At 35.3% G+C, this 16,962-nt stretch overlaps 1 protein-coding gene across 1 annotated transcript in view; it reads left to right on the plus strand.

Moving 5' to 3' along the window:
- The window catches only part of ULK4 (unc-51 like kinase 4), a 210,022-nt gene that overhangs the window by 109,103 nt on the left and 83,957 nt on the right, over window positions 1–16,962 (plus strand). Inside the window, exon 32 of the mRNA XM_041407795.1 lies at window positions 12,889–12,994. Within this exon, the coding sequence (XP_041263729.1) occupies window positions 12,889–12,994 (106 nt within the window). The remainder of the gene's footprint in view (window positions 1–12,888; window positions 12,995–16,962) is intronic.

The raw sequence follows: 16,962 nt of genomic DNA on the forward strand, positions 1-16,962 counted from the left end.
GTTTGTATTGTAGGGTGATAATTAGATTTAAGAATGTCAGTCTTCCACAAAGCAAAACAATTTAAATCTTAATATTCTTCTTTTTACTTTTTTACCTGTAGTCATTTACTCATTGTAGTAGATGTTTAGGTTCTAAATAAACTTTGTTTTGTATAATGGCTTTATAGGCAAGCTTAAAAATCATTGCTTTAAGGTAGATTCATTAGCCATGTGTATGCAAAAAGATTACGCCTACCATGATACAATCTCAGTTTACCTACTGTAACTTTCCAATTATAGTTATAGTAGAGCATCATCTCAAAGACTCAGCTGAAATTTTGGTAATTTTTTTTTCTTTCCCCTCAGATTTCTCTTTTGAGTCCCCTGTATATATTACAACATTCAATTTCTACCCATTGGAGGTTTTTTGTCAAATGTTTCTTTACTAATCCTGTAGGTACAGGAAGCAAAGTTGTGCTCTGCAACTCTTACTTTCTATTTCGTATACTCGATTCCTTTCAAACTCCTGACTACCAAATAAGATAATAACCTGTTCAAACATTATGATGCTAAATTAGCAAAGTTGTGCTCTACAACTCTTTCTATTTCGTATACTCGATTCCTTTCAAACTCCTGACTACCAAATAAGATAATAACCTGTTCAAACATTATGATGCTAAATATGGTGACTGACAGTTTACATTCTGCAGTTTAACTGGGGGCCCCAAATTGATCCCTGTGGCAGATACTTAAGCACTGTTTGGTGGGTGACATTGCTTTTAATTTTCTGTGGCAGTCATGTTATTTGATATGAAGTTTGGTAATAACTAAGGTCTTTACAAAGGAAAAACAGATTTCTTTCAGTTACCTATTGGAGTAAAGTGAGATATTTCTCCTTGGTGCATATTTCATTTGTTTGACTAAAGCAGAAAGGATGAGGGCTGATAGCTCCTTTCACTGCTGCAGAGCCAGGGATTATTCTGTAAACAATCCATTTCTGACTGTGTATTCTCAAGTTCTACATTTGCTTGCCCTATGTCAAGTTCTGGAGCAGGATTTAAATTCTCTGCACGTAGCTATCTTTAGGGCTCACATCTGGATGGCACTGCAGGAGCATATTGCTGAAAGCAAACAGACCAGCAGTTCTGATGGTAACAATGGAGTCTGAGAAAATACTGCATGCATGTATAAGGTTCCATTAAAAAGCAGAGAGTGAGAGGGATGTCTAATGCAGTCCATTTAATGCAGAACTCTCCAGAGAGTGAAGTGAGGATTATGCCTGCTCCTGTGCTTTTTAAAGACTAGAAGAGAGGATGCTTGTTGGGCGAATGGTATCTCCATAACAGACACTCTGATACTCATGAATACATTTCTAATTATATCTTAATGATCTCAGCCACAAATAGGAAAACAAAAATCTTTGTCTCCCTGAGTGGTTACCTTAGTGGCTGCAGGATTGGCAAGGTTTAGATTTTCCATCTCCTCTCACTAATCCCAGGGGGCTTCATTGTGAGAAATGAGACTTGTTTATGATGGTGAATTAGATTGCTGTAAAAGGTTATTTCAACAGACAGTTGGGAAATCATAATAGAATAATTTAGTAAAAATGGGAGCTAAAGTATGCTTAATGAAACATGATTAGATTTAATTTTCTTGCTATTTCAATCATTAAAGGTACATTATGCTTTCTCAGACCTCATTTGGGCTCTTTGCCATGGACCCACTCTTAGTAACAGACTGAAACTTGCATGTTCCATTAGGATATGAAAATGGCTAATGATACTCTAGTCTCCTCTCCCTGTCTTTTGTAAAATTTCTGTTACCAGCTTTTCAGATATATTTTAGCTATTTTCCTCTTTGATCCTTTTATTCCCTCACATTTTTCAGTATGAATAACTGTTCAGGGAGTGTAGATTGAACGGAATGAAGTAAAAGACTAATATAGCTACCTAGTAATTGTGAGGTGGCTTATTATGAGTAATTAAAAATTGTTAATTTAGTTATTACTAAGATTCTGTGTTAGAACAAAGTTAAAATTTTAATTTCTTCATCTAAAATATGTTTCTATGCTGCCTTAATCCAGTGGTACAATTCTTGGGGTTTTTGTGGCCTTTTTTTGGTTTGGTTTTTGGGGAGATTTTTACTTGGATTTTGGTTTATTTTTTATTATTTTTCTTTATTCTTTTCTTTTACACTGCAATGACACATCGTGTGCCACCACATATGGGCTAAAATTTCTGTCTGGCCTCTAGTGTTATTAAATTTAGTTCTTGATGATATTTTATGACTCTCTCTTAGCATCAAAATGCTACATTGATCTAAAAATACCCAACTCCTTTTCAGGCTATCAATTCATACGAGAATAAAGCTGCTCTTTGCTGGTAGGCAAATTGGGTAGAGCAGTAGAACCTTGCTGATCAGCTCAGTGGGAAAGAGCACCAAGGTTGTGGGGCCGAACCCTATATGGTCCATTCCCTTCAGAGTTGGACTCAATGATCCTTGTGGGTCCTTTCCACCGCAGAATATTCTGTGATTCTGTGATCATGGCTCCATTTCTTTTCAGGATTCCAGTCTGTTGTTCGGGGGAGGAAATATAGGGGTTATTTCAGGGTTTCATTATTTTATTCCAAGTTGGATGCATATTTAACTGGGAAAGGCTTCTTTTGTTCAGGATGAATTTTCTGCCCATAGTTGCATGGGAGGTAGAGGAGAAAGGCAGATCTCAGGGTAGCCAGTGGCATGTCAATCAGGAATGCTTTAGGGGAAGGGCCCGTGTGTGGATCCAAGTTCAAAATCACCCTAGAGGAAATGGCTGACTCTGGGTTTCTGAAGCTCAAAATAAATATTTTGACTACTAAGCAAGATGTTTTACTAACATCTTTCACCATCTCCTACTGAAGTTGCTTCAGTTTGTATATATTAAATTTGCCTTGTCACAGAGCCTACTGATGATTTGGACTTTCACTAAAAATGAGGAGAAAGGAAGGAACTGAAGTCCTCTACATTTCTTGTAAGATAGCAAAACTACTGTGGCATACAGGCGGTGTGATAACCTAGTGAGTGTGTCAGTGCACACTGGGAATGTTTGCTTGAAGTCTTAAATATTAAAGGAAACTGAAAGACTAGCTGCATTCTGAAACAGCATAGAGTCTCAAGTCATCGATTTTTCAGCATTGCTAGAATAGTTTCATTTGAATTTCATGTCATAGTTGAAATACTTTATAAGAAAACATGTGTGTATGTTCATATTAAATGTGTCTGTATATACATATTTAATAGATCCTGTCCTGGACAGGATCTATTAAATATAAGTTCTCATATAATCATTTAGTGACTGTTTACCACTGAAATGAAGGTATATGAAGGACAAAAAGCCCTCACTCTTTAGGGGGTTGAAGGCTCTTTTTTACACTCTGAAGGCAATGGTATCTCCTGTGTTTCCAGGCAACAATTGCCTTAACTGTGAGGAAAATCAGGGAGATTTGAATTGAACCTATGCCCTACATATTGATGACTGAAATATATCTCAGTCGTTAAGTGGAATCTATTTTCATAAACTATAGCAATTTTCAAACCTGTATTCTTAACATTGATTTCTTGAATCAGTATGTAGGTATTTAAATAGAAATGACTTGGGGAAAGTGATGGGGTGAGACCATGAAGAAAACTATGATAAATTACTTGAAGATTATCCTGGAAAGATATACAAACAGAAAAATGCAGTTCAATACATTCTTACTAATTCTAATAACAAAATGCAGTATAACTTCCTCTGTCTCTGAGAAAGAAGTGGGACTTGCTTAAAAGAGCCTCCTATTTTGCTGAACTTAGCCATTTCTGATTCTGTCTTTGGAACCATCTGTAAATCTCTGATTAAAATGGAATAAATTAAATGTGATATTATATTTAGCAGCAAGAGGTATGCTTTTTTGAAGTCATAGCATCTGATACTGGTTCACAAATGCTTAGGAGAAGCAGAATTGGTTTCCTTTCCTTGTGTTCTTCTAGATTTAAGCTTTTAAATCGTAAGGTGTGCCATTTCTCTTCTTTGCAATGTAAGAATTGACTTTAGAACAGGTGAGAGTAAGAGCTGTCAGAAGTGATGCTTGGTTTGTGCCAGGCAAGTGCACAGAGTGCTTCAGGGAGTATCAGTGGGGTATCAGGTGACCCTGTAGTGCTGAGTGACTGTACATTTTTCAAGCTGTCTACTGCCTGGTGCTATTGAGCCTGCCACCATGGGAGCAAGGCTCAGGCTAGTCCAAAATTCATTTTGCTATGTTCTTGTTTATATACACAGTGGAGCAATTACTATTTTTTGTCTTTTCTTCTCAGTTTAATATTCTGAGTGGTAAGAACTAAAACAAAGAACCATGGAATAGTTTGGGCTGGAAGCAATCTTTAACTATCTAGTTCCAACCCCCCTGCCCTGAGCAGGGATGTCACTCACTGGACCAGTTTGCTCAAAGCCCTGTCCAGCCAGGCCTGAAACAGTTAGAGGGATGGGGCATCTATAACTTTTCTAGGAAACCTGTGCCAGTGTCTCAGCACCCTTGTTGCAAATAATTTCTTCCTTATATGCAATCGATTCTCTTTTACTTAGATCCCATCTTAAATTCACAAGAATAATGATCTATTAGCACATAAAAATTTATTGTAAAGCTCATATTGTAAGCGTATTTTGAGTAATAATAATTGCTGTAATTGCTATTCTTGTTAGCTGTCATTTCTTTCTCCATTTTACATCTTTCTCATCAGTTCTCTTTCAGATGCTGTTCTGTAGCCTAGTATCATCAGACTGTTGCTGGCTAAGGGAACAGCTGTCTTTCAGTATCAGTGAATTCCTGTGACTGACATTGCATTTATGCTGTTAGTATTTTATAGAGCTAAAATGGGGCTGTCACTTCATAAGTATATTTCTGAAATGTATGTACCTGAAATACAACCTACTAAAGTGAACTTTGCATTCACTTTTTCTAGGGTCACAGGTAGAGATAAAATAAGAATTAAATGCAAAGCAGGAAGAGAACAAATAAAAGTATAAAAATCACAATGTAATGAAAAAATGTTATTTCTGTCCCAGAAACAACCTAACCTAACCAACAACCTAACCAAGATACATACTCTGTCTTTGGTTCTGGTGCCACATGCATGGCTAATATAAAAGCAAAGTCTGGAGATTCTGGAAACTGCAGCAATATCCTGGAAAAATTTAAGCAAGGTATTGTCATTTAACCTTGCAAGTCTCTCTAGTCTCTAGATTAATTTACTTGTTCTTTTTAATTTTTCATCTTGACTACATCCTGTTCCTTCTGGTAAACAGTAATAAAGCAAAGTTATGTTAATCTTGCACAGAATTTAATTAGAGAATGGGGTTGGTGGCTTGTTTGTTGGACACCAAATTAAGCTGATCGTGGCTTGTATGTCTGTGGGAGGTTTTGGGATAACAATAAATTGCCTTCCTGTTGTGTATACAAGAGAGAGAGAGTGTTTCTCATATTTACATAGAATAGAAAACTGTGCTTCCTTTTGCTCTCTTTATTATTATTGTTTGTTCCAGTTGAGAAGTTTTCTGGCTGTGAATACAAGCTGCTCCTTCCAGATGTACCCAAACACAGCTCTTAATACCAGACTTATTTCCTTTTTCCTCTGAAAGTGATGAAGCTTTTGATGGCAATATAAGCACTGTATTTTTAAGGCTTGGATTGTAAAAATACCTATGTTTGTAAACTGACATTAAGAGAGGTAGCAAATACTTCAAGTCTTATTTAGCTTACTTATGTGTATCAAATCCACTCCGAGTTTTTTAATCACTGTGGTGCACACGCAGTTAGGATTACTCTGAATTCTAACCTTGCTCCACTATCATAGTTCAGTTCTGTTCTGTTCTGATTCCACTGAATCCACCTCAGCTCCTTTTATTCCTGGAATTCATATCCACAGCCTGGCATGAGTAGAAAATATATTTATCTTCGAGTTCTTGAATAAGTGCCAAGATAACACTGTGATGCATAGGGTATGATGGTGTGTTTGTGTAATACACATGCTGTTTATCAGGAGCATTAACTTGAGATAGAATTGAGAATAAAAATTGTATATCACTAATTTATGGAAGAAGAGACTTTATTGAGATAGTTTGCCTGTAAACATTCCTGTAGTTCACAAAAATACTGTAACATACTAAAACTGGGGTTTTTTTCTGGGCTACTAGTATTTAATAATGTGATTATGGTAAAGATTTGTTAATGTCCATGGTCCTTAATTAACTGATCAAGAAAACTCCAAACCAACAAACCCAGCACATATGTTAGTGTACTTTGCATTCTACTTTTTTCAGTGTTTAGTCATGTGGAAACACAAATGCTGAGATGGAGGAGATACCCAGTTCTGTAATCTTCTGCAATGTCAGAAGGAAAGGACAAGACTAGTGATTTGGAAGTTGTTGAAATTTAAATGTTGAATCAATCATGAATTGTCTCATGGATATTAATCACAGAAAAATCATGCCAATTAAAATCTCCCTATAATATTTCTTTAGAGTACGCATGACTTCCACTTCCAAACAAAAAACTTATTGTTTAAGAGATAGTATTTATTGAGTATAGCACCACAAAAAAACACCATAGTCTTTAGTAGACTTATTTAATATTTTTTTACACCTGATAAACACAGTGTTTTGCAACGTAGAGTTTTCATTTGCAGCAATCAGTTCATAATTTCTCTTGCCTTGGCTGCGTCCTAGCAGTAGTGTCCTAGTAGGAATATAGTTTGCTTAGAGCGTAATTGGATAGAAACATGAAAGAAATGCCCTCTCTCTCATGGGATAATAATGCTGGCTGTGTTACTTTCTAGCACTTCTGCCAGTCTGTTCACTGAGAAATATTGTTAGTGCTCCCCTGTTTCCTGCCATGTGGTTTGGTGCCTTGGTATCAACTAACAGATATAGCTACTCTAGGAGTACCTTGAGTGGGGAAAGGCTGGAAGATGAGTGTCCTAGGACATCCATGCATGGTAGGATGTGTACTTTGAACTCAGTAGATTGATAGCTGGTAGAGCCTGGTTGTCGAGTATGCTTGTTTTCTAAATACATGTCTCTAAATATGCAAAATCTCTATGAACAGGTGTCTACAAATGAGATGTACAGACTGACTGTAAAAAAAAAAGATACAAAATATAAAGAGAATTTCCTAATGTCTTTCAGACTAGTAATGAGCTACTTAAATAATCACTAAAATAAGTAATAATAGAAACTGAGGATTGATGTATTTTGAAGGTGCCAAATGTAATCAGACTATACCATGATTCTAGCAAGAGAAGATCCAGCAGACATTTCCTTTTGATTTAGCAGCCCTTCATTGTTTTCAAGTTTAATGTAACTTGTTAAACTAGTTATCAACTTTCTCTGTTGCAATTACAGATTGAGTAAATGTGAATGTGTGGGGAAAAAAACAATGATTTTCAAACTAAATAGTATTTTGAGGGTAGAAGGCATAAAGCAAGGCATAAAGTCAAAAATATTGAAAATGCAAATGTGCTTTTCCTGCCCCTTTTGACAGCTTAAATATATCTCTCAACCCAACTAAATTGTGATAGAGAAAAGCGTTCTTTCCTCATTCAGATAGGTTCAAATTCCCTGTATTTCTTTGTCAGCCTGTGGTTCCTCATTCAACATCTTTTTCACCAACACTGCTGGATTTTAACTAAGTCTGTGAGTACAAAGAATAAAACATTCAATTTGAGATTAAGAGGGACAACGGATATTTTTTTCTATCCCTTTTTCTTCCTTTTAAAAGCATAACTCTCTTGGGTTTTTTTGGTCAGGTTTTTTTTTTCAGTTATGGAAAATGTCAGGAAAGGCTTTTCAATCCTGATCTTGCACCCCTCAGTAGGCAGCGGAAACTGAATCAGTCTCAGTTTTTGCTTTTAAATACTGCTTTAGCAACTAGTTAGCTATGGATATGGGAGCAGGTTCTGAAGGAGAAGAGACAGAGACCCGTTTCTTAACACCTGATGATGGATTAATGAACAGAGTATAGGAAACTTCTTTCCTTGTGGTGGCAAAGTGTCTTTTGCATCAAAGCAAAATCCATGTAGAAAGATGTCCACTCATTGTTATCTGTCATTCTGAATTCTTGAAGAAATAGCTTTAATGAATGCTGGAAATTCAAATCTGATAAGTGAATATTTTGGTATGATAATTTTTGGCATAATGTTGGATTGCAGCTCCCAAGTGAATTTGCAGTTTAAATGCTTCACTGCTACTTGAGACTCTCCATAGCATCTCCAGATTTATAATTCTAAATATGAAGTTACTACTGTAGTGGTATCTATTACTTGTAGAGTTTCATTGCTTCAGAGCATACCAGCATGAATTCTTCCAGAATACTGGACTTCTCCAGAATGAGATATCTGTATAGTTTTTTTCTATACTGTCTGTTGAGCTGTATGCAAACTTTTCTTTTTAGGAAACCTCAGTGTTACTCACAATGAATAGTTCTAATCCTCAGGGAGCTGATTTGCTTGGCTATTTTTTTCTAGGCAATGGAAAAGTTTGTTTTTATATGAAATTGCTTGAGTGTCCTCTCTGTGAAGAAGCCTGAATCTGTTTGAGAGAGGAACCTACTCAGACTCCCTCTGTTGATTGTAAAGAAAATTTTCCATGGGACTGGAGTTCTTTCATTAAGGTTTTTAAGTGCAAAAGGATAAGCTTTGAGGTTTCATTACTCCTAGAAATTTAGGTGCAGTTTTGTAGAAAGAGGAAATGTTGCTCTATTTTAAGAGCTGCTGCTGGATTCCTTTGCAATTCATCTGTAGCCATGAATGTAAAATTGTGAAATTTTGCATTGCCTGCTGCAGTGGGTATTAGAACAAAATCTATGACTAATTTTACTGCTTTCTTTTGGTTGATGCTTGACATTCTAAGTTTTTATTAATGGTTTCCTTTCTCCTTAGTTAATCCTTCAAAATCACTACTTTTCCCCTATACTCAATTGACTTTGCCTAAGCACATATTGACTAAGAATGCAAATGCTCTTTATTTTTCAATATTCCAGCAGGAATTTCTGTGAAAGTTACAAGACTTAAAATCTTCGTGTGTGAACTGAATATGTCACTGTTGTGAAAAGCATGATCATTCTAGAAACTGGTTGTCAGATTAGTTGCTCCTTTTTGTGTGATCATGTCCAGAGGGAAATATTTGCAAATATTAGTTCTGGTAGAACTGTACTTTTGAAAAAGTCTGAATTTTGAAAAGCAGAGTAGCAAGATATATGACTGTTCTTAATTTTGATTTAGAGAATTAATAAGGAAAACAGTACTACCTTAATGTTAGAGATCCATATTTATATGCTTTCAGTTTGTGTATAACTGGTCTTACAAATCAAAAGCCACAAAATGTTAGAGATTAAATTAACCAAAGTTTCTGATTCTCTGTTTCATAAAGTAATAGCAAATAAAAATAAGTAGGGTTGAATGCAATCTCAGGCTATGTTTGTGTAAATATCTCCTTGTTAGCATCAATGTTTTGGTTTATTTCATCTCAACTATACTGTAACAAAGAATCACCACATGAGAATGGCATATTTTAATAACTGTAATTTGAATATGGTTAATTTCTATAATTTTCTTCTTTCAGTGGATTTAGTGTATGAAGAATCAAGCCTCTATATTCTTATGTCCCCTTACTTTCCTAACTTGTGTTCATAGATCATATATAAGCTTGAGAAGGAGAGTGTAAACTTTAATCACTCTGATTATATTCAATGAGCAGGAGTAATGTGGTATGTAGTGTAAGATTTAATTACAGCACATCTGAAAAACGTAGCATTTAGGACTTTCTCTTCTGGGTTCTTGGATACATAATTAGCAAACATGTATGTGAAGTCTCCCAAATTGCAAACCTCTTATCACAAGTGCAATCTCTTTTGTTATCTAAAATGTAATTAAAATACTGTAGTTTGCCTAGTACTGTTCTAAGTTCTAATCCCCTTAAAGGAAGAGAAAAGTCAGCTTTAGTCATAGTATCTTGCCAAGATTCCTACTCCCTCTTTGCTAATTCACACCCTTTTACCTAACTGGTTTAAATAAATAGTTCAACTGATTTCTTCTGTGAAAGTACAACCCTTCAAAATTAGAATGAAAAGTTTAATGGCCTAAATACAGTTCAGTCCTATTAGAAAAGCTTGATTTATCTTCTGTCGTTTCTTTTCTTTTTAATACTAGTATTTCCTTGTTATGCCCTTGGTATTTCATAGCTGTCCTTTTTAAGCACTGAAGCAATTATTTTTGAGAAGGCTGATTCTTCAGGGTCCAGTGCTTTCCTGCTTTTCATTCGCCGAAGCTGTACATTTTAATGAAGTTGTTTCATCTGTGTTGCCAAACACTAGAATTTTACTGCTTCAATTCTAATTATCTCTGCTGGCAAATGCTACGTTTTATTAAAGCTGTCAAGTGCACTGTTCATAAATGTCCACAGTCGGTGGTGTTGTGCACACAAATTAGATCAGCTTTACTCCTTGATAGATTATGAAGTTAAATATTTTTATATAAAACTCTAAAATTGAGTCTAACAGCAATCAGTGATGGCGTAAGTAAGTAAAGCATACCTGTAGCTTCTTGGAACCTAATATCTTGTCAAAACCCATCATGGAACATACCTTAAATCACTAGGAGTACAGCTGAGTATACCATTTATATGATGATTTAATTCATTAAAATACCATTTTCCTTCCTCAAGATATCTACATTGCATCTTGAATTCTAATTTGTATGTTTTTAGGGTAAGATAAGTTTTGTTATTTATGCTTTGATATAAGTAGAAAACATTAATGCTCATCGTTCAGCAGAGGGTTGCAAAGCAATTGATGTCCATTAAAAGCAAAAATGGCTTCATTGAAATGTTACTAACCTGGTGAATGTAAAAGATTGTTATCATAAACAACTAACAGCTTCTCTTCTAACTGCATGTTTGAAAGGGGAGTTTTACTAGAAGGTGTTTACTTCAAATAGATGAAGCAGTAATAGAAATATTGTATCTGTAAATAAAATATTTGAGTCAGATCTCATTTTGACATCTGGGGATTTTTTTTCTTTTGTTAATTTGTTTTTAGTGTATGTATCACTATCCTCAGTAGTGGAAATAGTAATTCTTGCTGTTTAATGTGTTGTTTTCTGGTTGTTCTTTAGGAGAATTAATAAGATATTGTGATGATAGACTACCAGATAAACATACTATCTTTTGAAAATAATGTTTTTCTTATGTTTCAGATATCTCTAGGAAAATAAATTCAAATTTACTTTTAGTACCGTAGCTTTATGGTGTCTGTTTCCTGTATTGGTTACCTTACCTTTGAGGAATCTGGTGTTTATACTTTCCAACTTTGCTTTTGAATTTATCAGGCTGTATTTCAAACCTTCAGAGGAACAGATATTTATTGTGTTCTTTATGGAAATCATAAATAACATCTCAAAATGCTATGTAAAGTAAATAGAATTTAAGAGCTCTTGGATATATTTTTAAGGCTCGGGTAAGAAACTACAGTCCTTCAAAAGGCTGTGAGGCACTCTTCCTTGTCTCTTCTTATGATCTATTTTAGAACACTTTATTGTGAATAGAAAATTCATATAACATGAAGTTGAATAGGAGGCTATGTATGTTTGTGTATTTAATTTCCTGTTAATGTATTATACCTTAATACATACATTTAATGGTATTTGTAGGAAATAATGCATTTTATTTTTTCAGTACAGAGACAGAAAGTATTCCTTTGACTGTATTCAAGAGCTGAAGTGATTTTTGCCATCTGAAATGCTTAACTTCAGACAAGTTTCATCATGTTCAACTTTAAATTTTTTTTCAGTTGTCAGACAGGAGATGGACCCTAATAAATGGTGTATTCTGTGGCAGTGAACTAGTTGACCAATACCAATATACTGAGAGATTTGGTGGGAAAGGGATGCATGGAAGTTACCTAAGTGCATGTGAGAAACCTATGATGAATGAAACATGCCAATTTTTTCTTAGTTGATATTTTCACTTTGCATGTATGTATCTATTTGGCTTTGAGTCTGAAAATTGGACAAAATATTTCCTGAATCTTCTAGGGAGATTTGAAAAGTACTCAGGCTCGTATTTGCATCTAAACTCAGATTTGTCAAGGCTTTTCCTATTTTGGATTCTTGGAAGTTATCTGAGTTATTACTGTCCCTCTTGTGCACAAGAATAATACATGCATATTACAAGAACAATAAATGCATATTGGTTGCATTGCCTTATCCACCCTTTTCAGCCTGAGTGTGCAAGTGTAGTGAATATAACAGAAGAAAATCAATTTCTTTATAAACCTTTGTGCCTTCCTCTTCTCAGTGTAGACTCAACAATTGTGAAAAATCACTTAAGCAATCTTCAAATGTAAGAAAGACATTTAAAAAGTGATGCAATTCAATACAGTCATAGGTCTTTAATGTGTCTGTGAAATTATGAATGTATACAAAGAAAACAAATAGACTAGTGGTTGGGTTATCAACCTGAGACTGAAAAGAGTAACAATAATGCCATTAATAAAAGAAATATACAAAGGGAAATATTTCTAGTTCTCAATATATAGTGATGAGGTTGATAAAGTTCTATGCCATTTTAAAAAGCCCTAACATTTTAGACCTAGATAAGAATTGGTTTAGTTTAAAAGAACATAGGAGAAGTTTTGGTCTAATGTTGTAGAACAGGGTCCCTGAAACTGATGTTATCTACTAAGATATTTGGCTGGTTTTATGGTATTTTAAATGCTGAATTTTAAGGGATTGAGAAAGTACTGCTTTTGTATTACCACATTTTTTAAGGTAATAGTCTTCTAACCTTGCAAAAGGAATACTAGATTTTTTTTTTGTTTTTACTGTTTTATTTTGGTTTTGCAGAGATACCAGGACAGTATACTTGGGAATACAATGCAAACTGTAGTTGCCTTACTGAATAATATTGTTGCTAACAAAAGTATGAACATGATGATACTCTTTCAAGAAGGTATGTAATTTTTATCTTTATTCTCCTTTATTCTCAGATGTTTCCCAGTGTGTAGCATCTGGCACTGTGTGAAACTAACTCCTATCTATTTAGATTTTGTAGTGGTTGTTAGGTAATTGCATTGTAGCTGATGTCCTCCTCATCACTTCCTCTTCCTTTCTTACTGATTTGATTACAAATTTAAATTTTAGAAAGTTGTTCTTCTAAGGAAATGGGTTTACAAAAGAATTACTAACTGAAAATTACAATATGCTTGTGAAGAATGGCTTGGGAGGCAAGTCATGGACAAGAGTACTGACCATAACAGAGCAGAGTGTAGAGAGACTTCTGCACATTCTTCCTTTTCACACTGGTTAAACCTGTGAAAGGATAAGTTGTACAATATTTGTGCACGCTTTTAAGAAATAGCTTCTGTTCCAGTCCAGTGATGTAGACTAATGGGGTGGAACCCAAGCTGATTATAAAGTCTTAGTCTACAAACCATTGCATGTCTTCATGAAATGTTTACCATCTAAGTTGGGTAATAAAACACTGGCACAAGTTGTCTGAGAGTGGTTGGATGCCCTACCCTTGAGCGTGTTCAAGGTCAAGTTGGACAGGGCATGGAGCAACCTAATCGAGCTGAAGATGTCCCTGCTCATTACAAGAGGTTTGGACTAGATGACATGTGAAGGTCCCTTCCAACCCATACTGTTCTATGATTCCATGATTCGTTTCACTGTGTTTATTATCTAAGCTCCTTTTATTTAGAAATTGGTTCTGAAGAAAAGAATTGCTATTCTTTATAAACCTGGCTAATTGCTAATTGAATCTGCTATTGGAATTCTATATAAATTACAAACTTATTTAGAGACATACATTTTGATAGCATTTCTTGTGTTTCTCGTCAATGGGTGAGTGACATCTAGCAATACAGGTCTTTGCTACCATTTGTACTATTTGTTGGTACACATACCAGCCTATGAATCCATCAAGGTAGGTAGTAGGAATCATGTCCTCATTTCTGTAATTAGCATAGTAGTTAAAACACTGACCCTGAAAGCAAGAGAGCTGAATTCCTGAACCTTTCTAGTCTTAAGGCATTGAATGGGCAATGCCATTATTCAGGAGACAAACTGGAACTTGACATCATTGCTAAATAATATGTTCCTCTCCTCTGTTGCAAACAGATCTACTCTGAAGTTAGTGGTGTATTAGTGGAGAACAGAGCTAGGAAAAAAAAAGAAAAATGGAATAGTATGACTAATTTAGAAAGGGCTGGTCCATAGGGTTCTGATTCTTTGGTTGTTTCTCACCAAACTGCCTATCACACTCAGAACTGCTTGGGGTTTCTTGGGTTTTAGATGTATATGCTGCTTTTACTATCTTTAGGCACATCTGCTCTCTGTCAGGCAAAATCCTAAGTTGGCATTGACCCGAGTTGCAGCAGGGTAACTTGTTAAAACTGCATAATGTGAAGAAGTTTGTTCAAGTCCCACAAGCACTGTAACCAGATAATTGGCATGCCTTACTTAAAGTAATACACTCTGCCTTTCTGTGTGGCAAATTAGGTGCAAAACTGTTTAACAGCATGGCAGAAATGCCCTCATTCCCTAAATATCTCTTCTTTATTGTCCTACAGACCAAACTCCTGTGTGCTTTTTATGCTGCTGATATTATGTCTGTGCTCTTTCACTTCTCATCTGCTCCAAAAATAAAACACATCTCTTCAGCCATGCTAGTTTCCAAATTAAGGAAGCAGGATAGAAATAATATTAAAGTCTTTTTCTTGTATATGTCCTAATGACTCCAGTAATATTTCAGACTAATACTGATTAGATAACACTAACTTGGCCTCACTGAACTTCAGCAACCACACTAGAGAAAGCAGCACAGCAGCCAAAAATAATTTATCTCAAGTCAAATGTCCCCATCTTCTCTCAATCCCTTTTCCCCACTAGCTAATCTTCAGAGTACTGGAAACCTGGATTTTGGCCAGTGCTTTATTGATTTAGATTAGGCCTAATTGTCAAGTAAAGAACTTCTAAAATTTGGTTTGCCAAGGATGTTATGAGAGTATTGATCTTGTAATGCAGCCTGTTAGATTTTCTTTGAATTAAAAGGGGAGAGAAGTTATTCTGTGCAAACTGGAGGGCTTTATATCCTTTGCATTACCATTTGTAAACATATAGTGTTCACATTAGGAAAATACCTTAAACTTCTGCTACCATTTAACTTCTCATTTTTGAATGACTTTTGTGTGATAGAGAAGAATGCAATCTAGTAAAATGAAAACTGAGTTTCCTCTTGCAGAAAAGTATCCTGGAGTCCAAGTAGAAAAGTTGAACCTGAGTCAGTAGTGTGCATTTGCAGCCATCAAGGCAATAGAGGTTTGAGATGAGAAAAAAAACTGAAAGGTTGAGGAAATTGATTATTCTCCTCCGTTCATTGTGGTGTCTAGTTTTGATCTCCAAACCATAAGAAAGATATTGACAAGCACGAGCAAATCCAGACAAGGGCAACCAAGATGTTTAGGAGAGTGGACCACATGATGTGTGTGTTTCCAGACTCTACCTGTACTATTATATGAATGTATTCCTTCCCAAGTGCAGAGCTTTGTATTTGCCTTTGTTAAACTATAAAAGGTTTCTGACAGCCTTTTTTTTGAGCTCCTCAGCTTCTTGAGTTCTTTCTGAATCCATCAATCCTTCATCACATCAGCTGCTTTCTTCACTTCAGTGTTGTCTGTAAACTTGCTGAACATGCATGTTAATACATCCTATTAACACTGTGTCTGTGCTGTTAATGAAGGTATTCAACATTCATGAGCTATTCTCCTGTGTTGAAAAAAAAGGCTGAAGACAAACTATTATGGTCAATTTCATAATTTCATCAGTTTCCCTTATTTCCCCTTTACAGTGTGATAATTAATTCATGTATATATGGAGCTTCAGAAATTAAAAAACATGGATAGCTGCTGAACATTAGAAGGAACTCAGGTTAAGTGGTCAGTCCTGTCAAGATTTTTATATCTAAGAGTCAAGACATTAGCAATGAAGATTTCTTTCTGATTTTGTGCATGCCTTTCTTCAGCTGCCAAGAAGCTGTATTTTTGCAGACAGATCATTTAGAGATCCACGTCACTGTTTCTTTTTGTGCCTGTTAGCCTTCAGAACTCTCACTTGCTCAAAGGAGTTGTATGAGGTGATAGATTTCTTTTTTTTAAAGGGCTGTAGTTTGCATGTTGAACTTTCCTCTTTCACAAGAAAATCTTGCATGATAGCACTTTCTGCATTTCTACTTCTGTGATTTCCTGTTATTAAAAATTATATGGTTGTGTATTTCAGCAACTTTCGTAGAAGGTGGATTGCCTGGTATTAATTTCTCTCTTCCCTGAACTGTGTCCTTTTGTGTTAAAATACATCAGAGATGTACTGATAACCACTTAAAATTTTAAAGGTGAAATGGAGAATAACATATGCAACTGAAGTCACAGAGGGAATTCAAAATGGCCTGTACTTGTTATCAGCTATTAAACATTTGTTCTGTTAACATTAATGACAGTTTCTATTTAATAATCAGAGGGGAATAATATGATTCAGTTTAATTACTGGGACTGGAATTCAATAAAGAGAGTAGGATTAATATAAGGTCCCTTGTGAATAGTTAAGGAAAGATATTAAAAAGCCAAGACAATTGTGGTCATTTTCAGGAAGGTCTTCTAAGAGAGTGACACTTGTCCTCTCTTCCTCTGTCTTGGCTTCTGGCTGCCAACCTTTCTTTCTTCCCTTTCCCCATCTTTTGATAGTGGGCAATTTTAAGTTCACTTTGAGAGAGCACAGAGGTCCAAATATGTATTCAATCTATAATAATCAGTATCTGATGACAGAGACCCAACTTAATGCCATAATTTAGAGAAAGACAAAAGCCACATCAATTAAATATTCTTCACTAGCGTACAGCAAATAGAATAGTGCTATACATGACGT

The sequence above is a fragment of the Onychostruthus taczanowskii genome, unplaced genomic scaffold (assembly GCF_017590055.1).
Source record: "Onychostruthus taczanowskii isolate IOZ18803 unplaced genomic scaffold, ASM1759005v1 scaffold28, whole genome shotgun sequence".
Lineage (NCBI taxonomy): Eukaryota > Metazoa > Chordata > Aves > Passeriformes > Passeridae > Onychostruthus > Onychostruthus taczanowskii.